The 13,821-nt window shown below is 38.4% G+C and overlaps 1 protein-coding gene across 3 annotated transcripts in view; it reads right to left on the bottom strand.

Annotated features, from left to right (window-relative positions):
- Positions 1-13,821, bottom strand: part of SPL7 (squamosa promoter binding protein-like 7) — a 330,320-nt gene that overhangs the window by 138,179 nt on the left and 178,320 nt on the right. For 2 of the 3 annotated variants that reach the window (XM_089447745.1, XM_089447742.1), the window contains exons 4-6: positions 5,008-5,306; positions 4,765-4,839; positions 4,483-4,590 (exon numbers count right to left, since the gene is read on the bottom strand). In XM_089447745.1, the coding sequence (XP_089303871.1) occupies positions 4,483-4,590; positions 4,765-4,839; positions 5,008-5,306 (482 nt within the window). The remainder of the gene's footprint in view (positions 1-4,482; positions 4,591-4,764; positions 4,840-5,007; positions 5,307-13,821) is intronic. The other variant, XM_089447743.1, reaches the window with a different exon arrangement.

Below are 13,821 nucleotides of genomic sequence, written 5' to 3'. Positions count from 1 at the left end.
CTCCATTCTGGTAACAATGCATTCAGATGACATACGATCACCTCAGAATCAGTGATGGCTTCCACAAGTCCTTGTGAATGGTCTCTTAGCTGAGAGACTCTCATGAGGAAGGATGCCACATCCTCATCCTTAGATTTCTTCATTCAATATAGTTTGTTCCGTAATGACATCTTTTGACTTTTTTCATTCATTGTGGCCATCTTATGCTTTTCATTCTTTTCGCTGCATCAACCTCTAGTGCAATGTTTTCCAGCCCGACTCAAGGATGTGGATAAGAGAGTGCCAAATCCCAATGAACAAATGACAGTTAAACACGAAGAAATGATATCAAAGGGAATGATGCGACATGGAAAATGTTAAGTATTGAAAAGAAAAAATGGACACGCTACTTCAATCCAAGTTTTCCAATTAGTGCCCCTCCTATAACCCTAAGGCCTTAGAGGAAGTCTCACTGGACTAGCGCAAAAAATACTCCCCTAGTAAGGTGAGAGAACAAGTTTATAGTTAAGATCGGTCAATCATCCAAATCACCCCTTTGTCCATACTAAATACCCAAAACATTAGGTAAAAGCACTCGATTGCAAAATAATCAAAGTACTTGTTGAGTGATAGCCCACCTTCATCCAAGAGGAGTGTCGGATTGTGAATGGTGTATGATTGATGCAGATGGCAGAGGAGACTAGCATATTATCATCAATGAGCAAGTGTATAGGGTTGTTGGCTGGCTTGCTGTCCAAGATAGGAGAAAAAGTTTTCTTCTATAGGGTTACCCATTTTGGTGGATAACAATCCTCAAGGAGGCTTCACTAGGAAGCCCTAATTAATTGGGTGAACAATTGCTTCCCCAACCCTCATATGAATAAAACCTTGATATGTATAAGAGGCATTCTGTAATGTCCCCAAATGATTAATTTCCCATGGGAGGACGGAATAGCCTATCCAACCCTGTAGGCTATAGTCTTGATAAAGGGGGGAAAACCCAATTATCCAATGTTTGGGGCAACATTGGGTAAATTTTGGGTCGGTTGAGGTAAATAGCCCAAATTGGGGGTTTGCACAGGCAACCCAACACATGAGAGTGAAGCCCGTGAGAAAATCTATAAATAAAGGGAAATTGGAATCATTTTGGATCATCGATTTGGATTGGAATATCTATGATTTTCTTGCACCTGAGGCTCTGAGGGTTTTAAGACCCCTTCTCTTTTGATTAGCTTTGGTGGAGGTGGTCCCACCCTATCTAATCCTTTTGTGTAGATTCGGTGGAGTTGATCCCACCCTACCTAGACACTCTCTCTTCTTCTTCTAGCACAGTATAATTATTGGAGCAGTTCTGGTCTGTTTTTCACACATGGTAGTTCTCTGTTCAGTTGGAAGACTCAGTCTGTGGTTTGTTTAAGGACAGCTTGCAGAATATTGGCTCACTGTAGCATTGGGTCTGCAGCTCAATTGAAGGCAGTTTATTGAGGACGGTTTCGGCACCGCTTTTGGCCAGACAAGGGAGTTTTGTCTGTACCTTTATGAGGACAGATTTGAAGACAGCGATTCATTTGGCATTAATTCTGATTTTGGTCTGTGGAGAGTTAATTACTGCAAAGCATAGGGCAGCAGCCACAGGGCCTCAGGTCCCAATTTTTGGCAGCAAATTCAGTTGCAGCAACGTATTCTGAATCATTGAGGGAAACAGGGAGTTCGGACCCCCTGTAACAGTGAAGTCGGATGCAGCTGAGACTAACACATCTAGGCGTCCAGTATTAGACAGTGGGAAGTCAGATCACTGTAACAGCACATTCTGTCACAGCTAGCCAAGAGATAGTAGATAGCAGTGTTACTTGGGAGCGGGAGCGGAAGCGGGGAGCGGGAGCGGAAGCGGGAGCGGGAGCGACCATTTTCAGAAGCTCCCGGTTTGGGAGCGAATCCCGGAGCGATTTTTTAAAAATATATATATTTTTTATATTTTTTAATTTTTGATACATATATGTCAACAAAAACATGTAGAATGATGAATTAGATATAAAAAAACATAAAAAAGCATAGATTGAACCATATAACAACAATCATCTAGAAGTTATAATCTTCATCAACCACGTCCGCAAGTTAGTAACATAGTAACATACAACATATTGAGTCTCATGATTCATCAATCTTAAAGTTTCAAGCTTTCAAAATTCAATATATAACATTTATCATCATTGATCACCAAAGTTGTACTTGTAAGCTAAGTGTAACCATTACAACAAATAATATCTAACATGAAATGAAATGTTATAAAATGAAACGAAATGAAACAACTTTCAACTTTCATGAAGCATCATATTCATAATTCATTACTAATGAGTTATAATTGCCAACTTCAAACTTAAATTGTCATATATTGTTTAAAAAAATATCATAATAAATATGAAAGAGTCAATAGTTATAAAAGCTACTAGAAACTAGAGAAGAGAAGTAAATCTATTATCTATTTCTTATGCTTGGGCCTCTTGCCACCACGAGAAATGTCTAATTTTTTAGTCTTGTTGCAAAATCAGGATCTTTGTCATTAATATCACCCTCCAAGCATTAATATCCATAGGTATCTTTGTCATTACCTTTGTATCTGTATAGGGATCTTTGTCATTAATATCACCCTCTAAGCATTAACATAAGATAGAAAAAGCATAGCATGTCAAGTCAAGATTTTGTTTGAGTGATGCGTACATTTTTAGAAGGGTCATGATAGAGGAGTTCGACAACCAATGTCACTAACATCAAGGTACATAGAGGGATTGGTACTCTTGATTAAATATGAGTTCCATACCCTAATACATGACAAAATTCAATGGAAACATTGCAATCCCCCAATCCTGAAATCCTGAAAAACTGATAAGTCTGCTGGATTTTGAATGAAATCTAAAATTCTACTTTCTCCATATGAAATCCAATGAGGACGAAACCATTCTCAAACATCCTGAGTCATTTCATGGTAATGTTAAAAATTTAAGTAAAAGGATGAAAATGAAAATTAAAGAAAATGTCACTTTTACTTTAAGAATTTAACATTACCATGAATAGCATATCAATACTAGGGCCTAGACTTGATCATTAAGTTGCCCCACTCAAAAACTATTTGTTTCTTTCAAAAAAAATTGCATTTCGAACATTACTACAAAAAAAAAAATGCAAAAAAGGCAAAACGCTCCCGAAAAGGCAGGGAGCGAATTTTTTTTTAAGGAGCGCGCTCCCGAAATCGGGAGCGATTTCGGGAGCGCGCTCCCGACCCGCTCCCGCCCGGAGCGCGGATCGGGAGCGGGAGCGAGGGGGGGGGGGGGGGCGCTCCCCCGCAACACTGGTAGATAGTGAGTTGCAATCAGTCTAACAACAGTTTATTAGATAATATTAGCATTGCTACAATTAATTGCTGGATTATCAAATTGTGATATTAGTATAGTCACAGTAGAAGTGGTTGAATAACTCAACACTGATCTTGAAATCAGGACTATGTTTTAATGGTTGAAGGAATCTATTGTTGTGTTGTTGAAGGAATCATATCACCGCTGGAGATATTTATTACTGTGGAGATGTGCTATTTCAATACTGCCTACAGTTGAATAAATGAATTCCACTGTAGTATAATCTTGTGGATTTATTGTAACCCTAGCAAATAGAGAAACCCTAGGGCAAAAATTACCCTAGGATATTACACATTCCCTTATCAAATTGAATCTGTCATCACAAGTGCAAAGACCATTGTCTCTATGTTACATACCCCCATCTCCAATTATCATAGGTATATGAATAGACTATCATGTAGAATAATTTAAAGCCATTCTCAATGTTCTCCCGAAAATTGTCGCTATTCTTTTCTATTTATTTATTTATGTGTGGACATGATTGTTTTCTATTCACTTTGTTTCACTGTCATTACTATGAACTCATAGCTTTGGGTGAGCCTGTGTTCAACAACCATGAGACACACTACTATGGATTCCATTAAAGAGTCTTTACACTTCTGGCCATCCACATACTAATTTGGAGTTTTCCTCTTTTTGCCCCAAGGAAATGAAAATTAAAGTAACTTCGTTCTATGAGTGTATTAAAGCCAACAAGATCGTGACAAGAAAACTTGTAGTCACTACAACCATTCCAGATGAAGAAAAAAAACGACAACTCTCCACGGCTATATAGCTAATTCAATTCAATAAACATTAGGATGTGGCAAACGCTACCTGAGTTATTTTGACATGAAATACATGTATACATCTCAAATTGAAGATGGTAATTGGAAAAATAGGCTCATAATGATTTTATGAGTATCATCATGATCTACAGAAATTACATAGTCAACCCATTAAGTAGCCTTTATCATTGTCATGTTACAGTTGATGACTCAACTATGCATAATCATATTAAGTTTCAATACAACAAATTAAAGTATCAAGAAACATACTCTACAGAATAAACCTGCATAGTTGATTATGACACCTTAGTTACACAACAATTTACCTTCTCCCACATGAACTGCGGTAATGAAATAAAAGCAGTCAAAATAGTACACCCTGGCCGGATATAGCCCTCCAACTCAATGGGCATGTCAGCCAACCATTGTAGAATCTGTTCAATTCCAATTGGACATTAATTACACTGATGCAAAGATCTCTAGACTCTAACCTTAGGTACTAAAGACACAACTTTACACCACAACAAAAAAGGAAGGCATCAAACACACAAATTTAAATGCAAGTACTGCCACTAAAACCGAAATTACTGTTAGACATCTTAATATACTTGTTGACGAAGCCGTCGAGGAAACTCTGCAGGATTCCAGTCATAAAGCTTGAAGGATATACGACCTGTCGGACACTACAATTGACAACTATTTGTTAGTAAGATAGATTAGCAGTGAGATAGTGTAACATCAATAATGATAAGCGGAAAGACGAATGTAACGTCAACAATGATAAGCATAAGTAACTCATTGTAATCTCAATCATGTTTTAAATAAAGAGAGATGAAAGTGACATAACTTACCACTGATGTGTACGAGAAGTGCTTGTCATGTCTATTTGAAGAAAGAGAAGATTTCAATGGACCAGCTCCTTCATCCCTTTCGCTCCTCCCACTTGCATTGTGTGGAAACCTATCTTTACGAGAGCTTTCTTCCATTGGCATCCCAGTATAAGATTGTTCATTGAGTTCTGCATAAGTGGAGCCATTATCACCATTTTGAGGTCCCACGAACAAGATTGCTTGACTATTGTCCACAACTCTCACATCCTGATCATTAAATTTTTCTCCATTTCCCATATCCCTTTCTGGAAGTAGTTTCCCTGCAATTGTCTCTATAGTAATTAACAACATAACTAACCCACAAAAGTTTCTAACCGATGGCCCTATTTTGCACACTGGTAGCATCATAGAACACAAAGAAGTAAATGAATCCTGAATACAACAAACTTAAAAGACATGCCCAACAATTTTATTAGCGTCAGAAAGTAAATTGCATTAAGTATTCAAAAGGATTTGAGCTCCTGAATAATTTACAGAAGCAATCTGGAAACATTCAATAGATTGGACTTTTCATAACACACTGATCTGTCATTTCAGAGTAGCCTCGAAGTACAAAATGTTCACTCAGAACATAATTTAAACAAACATATCTCAATGGAGTTTAAATCTGTTATGGGCCTGTGAATAAAATATACTTGCAGACAAAAATGTACAGAGATGCATTGTAATAAATACTTGTGTTCGATGAGATCATGAATTAAAATGAAAGTGACTTGTATAAATACAACCTACAAGTCAAAAGGTCTCGTCATATAATCTGCCAACTTAATTAAATTTATTATTATTTATATATTATGAGATATGATATTATTATTGTATTAAATTCATGATGATTTGATGGCCTGAAGAGAGTAATTTTCTGGCGTGTTTAAGTATTAATACTTCCCTGGCAGCATTGATTCTGGCCTAGCTGGCCTGGCAGGCCAATGGCCATTTCACCATAAGGTGAAGCACAATGGCCTCTCCTGACCCATCCCTCATTCTGCACAATGGTGTTTTTCAACCTGCCACCAGCGCAGGCTCCCTCAAATCTCATTTCAAAGATTTGCCATGAGGGAATTGTTGCAAAATGTAACTAGTTTCGGTCTTCATAATTACCTTTGTACTTATGACATTGTATATTTTTATAAAAAGAAGGAAAAATAATTATTATTTTCTAGCATGAGTTGATTTGTCACTAGGTCAAGCATGTTCTTCATGCTTCTAGGGTTTGTCAAGTCAAGAAAATCTTTGTCATATGTATAAGACCCATTTGGTCAATTTGTAACAAGAAAAAGAATTTATCTTTTAGTCTAGAAAGTCAAAATGACCTACAAGACCAAGTCGGCCCTGCCAGTGAAAAGTCGGCCTAGGAGAGGCATATTCAACCTCATGAGAAGAGTATATAAAGGAAGAGAATTTGACTTATTTGGAATCTTGGATACACACTTCAAGTTCGATCTGAAGCAAGAAAGGGAAGCAAGAAGAGCGAAGGACAAGAAGACAAGAGAAAGTCAAAGAAAAGAAGAAAAATCTGATTTTTATGCTTGAATTCTCTCACATGTGAGAGATTAGGGTTTCTGGTTTACTGTAGAAGACCGAGAATTGCAGGTCTGAATAGAGGGCCCAAACTCTGATTTGACCAGAAATTTTGAAGTTTGATATTGGTTGACTTGGTTGACTTAAGTTTGTTTCAAAAAGGGATTGTTGGAGGGCCAACTTGTTGCTTGGCGGAGGTCTTAGCTTTGGTCTTTGGGTCTTGGATTTCTCATTTGATCTGATTCTATAAGAAGAGAAGAGATCATTTCTAGGTTTTCCCCTTGGAGGGGTTTTGCCCTCGCTTGGAGCCTATATTTTGTGTCCATTGTCGTTTATGATCTTCATGATTTATGATCTTGATAATTGTTTGATGAAAAGAATCTAACAAAGAATAACAAGAAGATAACATAAGATCACAAGCTTTTATTAAGGATAAGGAGAATTGTTTAAATAGCTGCCATAATAGATTCTCCGACAGGAACGACAACCCTCTTCCAAAACCCAACATTGAAATTTCTGATTCTGATGATGATTTCTTTGATTTGTTTCCGGCAGATCTATTTGGGGTACTTTGTGGGTGGAGTCTGCCCCAAGGGAATTATCAGTTGGACCTGTGAGGCCTGGCAGCCATATGGCTGGTAATGCATCCACATGAACAACTTGACGAAGGGATTTTTCTTGTACCAGTTAAATAACTTTGTATATGTCCAAGAAATCCTAAGGCATAGCCCATGGCTCTGCAAGAATCTTTGGTAGTCCTAAACTAGTGGTCTCTTGACTTTTCAGCGGATCAAGAACCCTAATTACCCTGTGCAATATGGATCGACTTCCCTAGCCTTCTCATGCAATCCTGGCTGACCATCCAGCCCATTGCTGCCCTTCTAGGAGAAGCCATCCATGAAGAGCCCAAATTTTTTTTAGCCCCACACTGCATCTGTGCGAGGATCAATTGTCCAAATACCTCAAAGAATTCATTGACATGTGGGTTGGTAGCCACATCCATCACTTGCCAATTTGGTACATTAACTTACCCAATCACTGCTTTAGATCCAAGAGTCCTGACCATCAAATCTGAGATTTCCAACTCATGACCTAATTGAACATTAAGACAACACCGCCCCCCTAGGGCACCCCCACTACTCGAGTTTCTAAAGCTGCCAAAGCAGGTTTCAACATATGGATGGAAGTCATGCATAACAGGAAGCAGCCAACGTGGCCAAAAACAAGCCTATGAAGGCCACAACCACGAAGTCATCCATCGCTAAGCCCTTTTCTGCATCCAACACTAGTTGGAGAGCCATCAATTAGGAGGAGGCAACCAATACGCCTGCTCCTTACCACTTTTGTAGTCATAGAGAATCAGACATGCATGATATTGATGGTCCTTACAAATAGCCTAAGAAAACCACCCTAGCGCACTTCTTTGCAAGTAAGCCTATGATATGCAATGGTGCTCTAAGTGGCCTTGACGAAAATGTAGAAGAAGTGCCAAATGTAGGTTACTAATAAAATCGAGCCCTTGGAACCTCCAAGACCTCAATGAACACGACAGAAAGCACACAATATCCTAGTTGTTGACCTTGTTGGATAGGGAAGGCATTCTCTATTTGCAAGAAGTCAAAACTCTGGGTTTTATGTTTAGTAGTATCGTACTACTATTCAGTTATTTTTTGGGGAGTTAGGTTCTTTTATTCTGATCATACTGAAGGAAAAAAGATGGGGAGGAGGAGGGGGTTGCTACCTAATATCTCCCAAGCTAGCTAACAGTGTTGTGGGGTTGGGTACATACCCAATCCATCGTCTTATTTGGTTTCTTCTAAATTTAGATAGCAGGCTTCTTGGTTTGGCCAATGTCTACACCTCTAATGATGCTACAGAGCATGCAGCCTTTTCTTGGATGGTTGGTGACCACCATAACACTCTTTAGATCATTTGTAATCACTTTAACACAATAGAATCTCATATACTATTATTTTATGCATGAAATGAGGTTATCACATTTTTGGTGGAGGTAGTTAAGGTTTCATTGACTAAGCACATAGGTCATGGCATTATTTTATTACTTGTTAACACCTTCTCCCTTGGATCCACCTCCTAGCATACATTTTTGTGAGTTTGCTACAAATGAGAGGTGGGGCATATTGCCTTTCATGGAACGCATGCTACTCTCCCACCCTCTTGCCAAGGTTTTGGAAGATTCTTGGAGTAGATTGAGGGATGGCCATCATATTTTATCATTTGTCTCACGTGTTTGGAAGCTAGGAGACTCAAAACCTAGCCATTGTTTATATTTTTTGTAGAAATACCAGCTATCCTATGGAGTGCTTCTCTCTTGGAGTTTTTTATTCATTTCATGGAGATTCTTGGCACAGTCTTACACCCAAATTGAGGCATCCTCTTTCCTTGAGCTCTCATTGGTTCGAGGTTGGACATGTAACAATAGTCCACTTATTTATTAGTTGTTTGGCTTTTCCTCTCAAGCTAGTTGGAGGATAATGATATTTTATGATTTCCTATTATAGATCTATGGTTTAGGTAGAGATATTGTCATTTTACTATGTAGGTTATTGAGCCTACTCTATACATTTGAGGCTCCTTCATTTATAGTGGTTGTTGATGTTGAGAAATCTAGGGCAGCAGTAGTTAAGAGATTTCTCTTTCTTGATAATTGCTTGTGATAGAGTTTTACTTCTTTGATTAGGATCTTCTCTTGTTAAGGTTATTATAGTGTTCTTTTCAACAAGACAATTACCAAATCATAAACAAGAGACAAGAGACACAGTATCTAGGCTTGTCAGCCAGGGCCAAAACCTCTCACTCTTTGAGAGGAAAACCCAAACGAAATTCTTCTTATAGATCTTCAATTGACAAATACCAAGACCATGACAAAGACCCTTGACACTAGAGTCCTTCCAAGACCAAGTCACTAGCCTCCTTGATGCACTTCCTCTTCGCTTCTCGACTTCCTTTCTCACACTACTCTTGTTGGCTCCCTAGAGAATCTCGGTCTCTTACTTCATAAACCCTAGAACAATTTCACTCCTTGATTAGTCTCTTCAAGAGAGAGAGACCTATAGCACTTCTACTCAGCTTCCTTTAGTGAGATCTTTTAGCCAAACAAGATCACCTCAATGTAACTGCAATTTCTTCAAACTTTGCTAGATGCATTTGGATTTGTTGCCTTCATACGTGGGAGAGTATACTAGCCCAAATCATTCTTCCCAGAAGTGTTTCTTCCTTCCCTCTCCTTTCTTTCGTTCTTCGCTTCTCTTCTCTAGTTCTTCTTCGCACCTATGAATGTAGGCTTCTCTTCACCGAATTGCTTGCCTCCAAATGAGGTCGAGCACTGCTATATATACATGTTTCCTCATGCCCTTTAGGGCGACATGATTACTTGAAGTAGGGTCGACATCATCTTGTAGGTTTCTTCATTCGTTGTAGACCAACTTGAAGAGGGCTAGTGACAAGGTCTTGGCATATGTCTTTACATAGACAAGTGTGACTCTTTACAATGTGTAACATGTCTTCATTACATGACAATGACTCTTTATATTTTATGACGAGATGACAAAATTCCTAAAGGCTCTCAATGGGAGCCTTAACTAAAAATAAATCTCTTGCTCATGAAACCCATGATGCAAGCATTACAATAATTTATTTTTCTTCTTTACATAAAATCACAATTACATGTCATTATGAAGATCGAACCTAGTTACATTTTTCAGCACTCCCTCTTAACTAGGGAGGTATTCATAATGGTGCTTGGTCATTCTCAATCTAAAGAATTTCTCATAAGAAGAATCGGATTGGTAACCCATTTGTTTAGCATCATATCAACCAGCATTGTTACATAGCAAGGCCTTGACTAACAGCTCTATCTCTCCACAAGATCTGAGCTCAATGCTGGCGAGACCAATGATTTATAGACACTCTCATCATTGTCTCTCTCGGAACATACCCCACTCGGGTTCTCAGGGTGTGTTCCATGAGGACTATTCTTATCTTGGACTCCCCAATCCTCAAAGAATATTGGTCCTCCACGACTACTCTTATCTTGGATGCCCTATCTCATCCTCAAAGAGTATTGGATGCCAAATGATTACCCAATCCTCTCATTTTGTCTTCCCAAGTGAAGACCATAATGATGTGTCTATCTCTCCCTCTCAATTAGGGAGGACATAACTATTCCAATAACGAAATGTACTCATTCCAACAGAAGGAATGTACCTAAGCTCCCTCTTGGCTTAGGAATTTCCAAGTTTCTTCCAAGTAAGAAACTTCTTTCCAGGCTCCCTCTTAAATAGGGACCTGCAGCAGCTCCTCAGGTGGAGATGATGGGACAACCAGCTGGTAGAAGAACGCCTTCCTTTGATGTCATGAATTCCCTTGTCATAGAGTCTTCACCTTTTGGGACTTCTTCATAGGACACAAACCATTCATCACTTTCATCCATGAGTCAGTCATGTCATCATTCCTTTCATCAGAAAGTGATCCATCAGTCTACATCTAGCCTTGCTTCATGTCATGATGCCTTCTTCATGCCATTTTCTTCAGAAGGATCTTACATCCTTCTACATGGTCCTCTGGGTAGACATCCACAGTTCTTCCTTTTGCAGTCTTGCATAAGCCCATCCAGATATTTGTTCAAAATAAGAAATGAACATTTAAATCAAACTTACCTTTGTGATGGTCTCTTATCATGACATCTTCCTGTAGGTATCAGCATCCTACATATATGTTGACACATCTCCTAAAGATATGTATTGTCAAGGGTCTCCATCTTTTTCCAGACTTCCATCAAAGTCTTCATATCTTTCTGGGAGATATCATAGTCAAATCTTCTTGGTCTTTTGGATGTTGACTGCCTTTACCATTGTTGCATGTTTCACGATCTCTTCCTTCTTTTCTTCACACATTTCATTCCCAGGAGCTTGAGAGTTCCTCAGTTGTAGTCAACCACCTCATACTCCATATGAGGACATATTATGTTGATTTCATCTAATAAATATGTGACTCATGCATTCTTGCATCCCTTTGAGGGAGGAGATTCTTTCTTTGATCATGCCTCTTAAGATAGAGCAGTGATCCATGTTGTCCGCAACCATATGACATGACTTCCATAATATCACATGTGAGCATACATACCTCATCTTCCCTTTGGATCATCCAGACTTCCTACAGCAACTTCATTTGAATGAAGGAACTCCATCCCCTTGATCTGCTTCATCATAATATCATCATACCATTATCCCTTGAATTCCACAAGTTTGGAATTCAACACTTGCTTTCCCTCATGATCGGTGAACCTTACAATGAAGATTCTATCAGAGAATCTGAAGGACCTTGCATATCCTATCCTGCAGATGTTATCTTATTGACCAATATATGATGAGCCTTGTCCTAGACGACTTCTTCCTTTTTCCATAAGTATCACTTGTACCTTCAACGAGGTTTCCAAGAGCTACATCCTACATAGTTGACTGCCATAGCTTTTTGTTCTAGACATCCTTCATGTTGCCAATGTCATAGGTTCTTTTAATGCTTAATGATGCCATTTTCTAATATGATGCATCCTATCTTATTTACAATGCTTCCTATCTATAATTTTCAACAGAAGAGTACCTTTCAGTGAAGGAGATTATCTCAGTCATAGTAGAGATCTTTCACTTCCTCCTTCTTAGGCTTCTTTGTCTCAGGTTCTTCCATTTCTTCAGTAATATGGGCTTCTTCCTTATTCCTCTTGTTATTGTCCCTTTTAAGCTTAGGACAATCTCTTCTATAGTGCCCATATTCTTGACATCCATAGCATTGTACCTTAGCCATGTTCTTCTTTTTCTTTTGAGGACCAAATTTTCCAAACTTTCCTTTTCTTCTTGTCATAGCAGCATATGCTTGATTCTGCTCATTTGATCCTACATCAGTTTTTGCCTTCAATCTGGTTTATTCGATCTTGCATAATGACCATAGATCTTGGAAAGGAGTAGCTTCTTTCTTCCCATAAATACTTGAAGTGAATTTGCCCCATTCCTCTAGTAGTGCATTCAATACTACAGCGGTCATTTCTTTGTTAGACATTATTTCACCTAAATCTTGAAGTTGATCTCTTATTTTTGAAATCCTCATAAAATATGAGTTTATTCCTTCTTCCTTTGAGATCTTTAATTTGTATAGTTCTTGCCTTAGAGAGATAACTTCTCCTGCAGAAGTTACAGAAAATAATTCAACCAATTTCTCATATATTGCTTTTGCAATGTCTAATTTTGGTACATATGGGATGAGAGAGTCTTTGATGGATTCTATGAGAATTCTCTGGGCCCTTACTTCCCCTTTCATGAATCTAGAATGTGCTTGAGTGTCTTCTTTGGGAGGTTGGGTTATTGACCCCTTGATGTGATCCACGACTTCATTCTCAACGAGATTTAGGTCTGTGCTTTTCTTCCATGCAAGGAAATTTGAAGCCCCAACCAATTTGTTGCTTTCCTTGCAAAAAGGCATTTTGATAGTATCAGATGAAGTCATAAACTTACTTGAGTAGGTGTTGTTCTCTTTGCTTGCTTCCTCCTTAATCTTGATGTTGATGTAGTTAGTAGAATATTACTCCTTGAATGATTGATGAGAGAGAACTTGCTTTTACGAACCCTCTTTAACATTATGACAATGTTCTTTAGTCTTCCTTAGTCTTTGAAGAGCTTCCACTTCTTTGATGATGGATAATTGATGATCTCGAAGATGCTTCTAGGGTTTTGATACTTTCTTTCTGCTTCCTCCTTGATGATGATTTGTTGAAGTAGATTTCTTCGATCTAGGGTTTTGGTATGATGAAGATCTTGATCTCTTGCTTGGTATTCTTTGTTTTGCTTAGATGCCCCTCCTTGACTTTAGCACCTTAGCTCTGATACCATGTTGAGAAATCTAGGGCATCAGTAGTTGGGAGATTTCTCTTTCTTGATAATTTCTTGTGATAGACTTTTAGTTCTTTGATTATGAACTTCTCTTGTTAAGGCTATTATTGTGTTATCTTCATCAAGACAATTACCAAATCATAAACAAGAGACAAGAGACACAGTATGTAGGTTTGTCATCCAGGGCCAAAACCTCTCATTCTTTGAGAGGAAAACCCAAACAAAATTCTTCTTATAGATCTTCAATTGACGAACACCAAGACCATGACAAAGACCCTTGACACTAGATTCCTCCCAAGACCAAGTCACTAGCCTCCTTGATGCACTTCCTCTTCGTTTCTCGGCTTCCTTTGAG

This window comes from Pinus tabuliformis, chromosome X, assembly GCF_031772625.1.
Source record: "Pinus tabuliformis cultivar Carrire ecotype Pingquan chromosome X, CPIR1, whole genome shotgun sequence".
In the NCBI taxonomy this organism is placed as follows: Eukaryota; Viridiplantae; Streptophyta; class Pinopsida; order Pinales; family Pinaceae; genus Pinus; species Pinus tabuliformis.
Note: the sequence above shows the minus strand (reverse complement) of the source record. Positions and strands in the feature narration are given on the sequence as shown.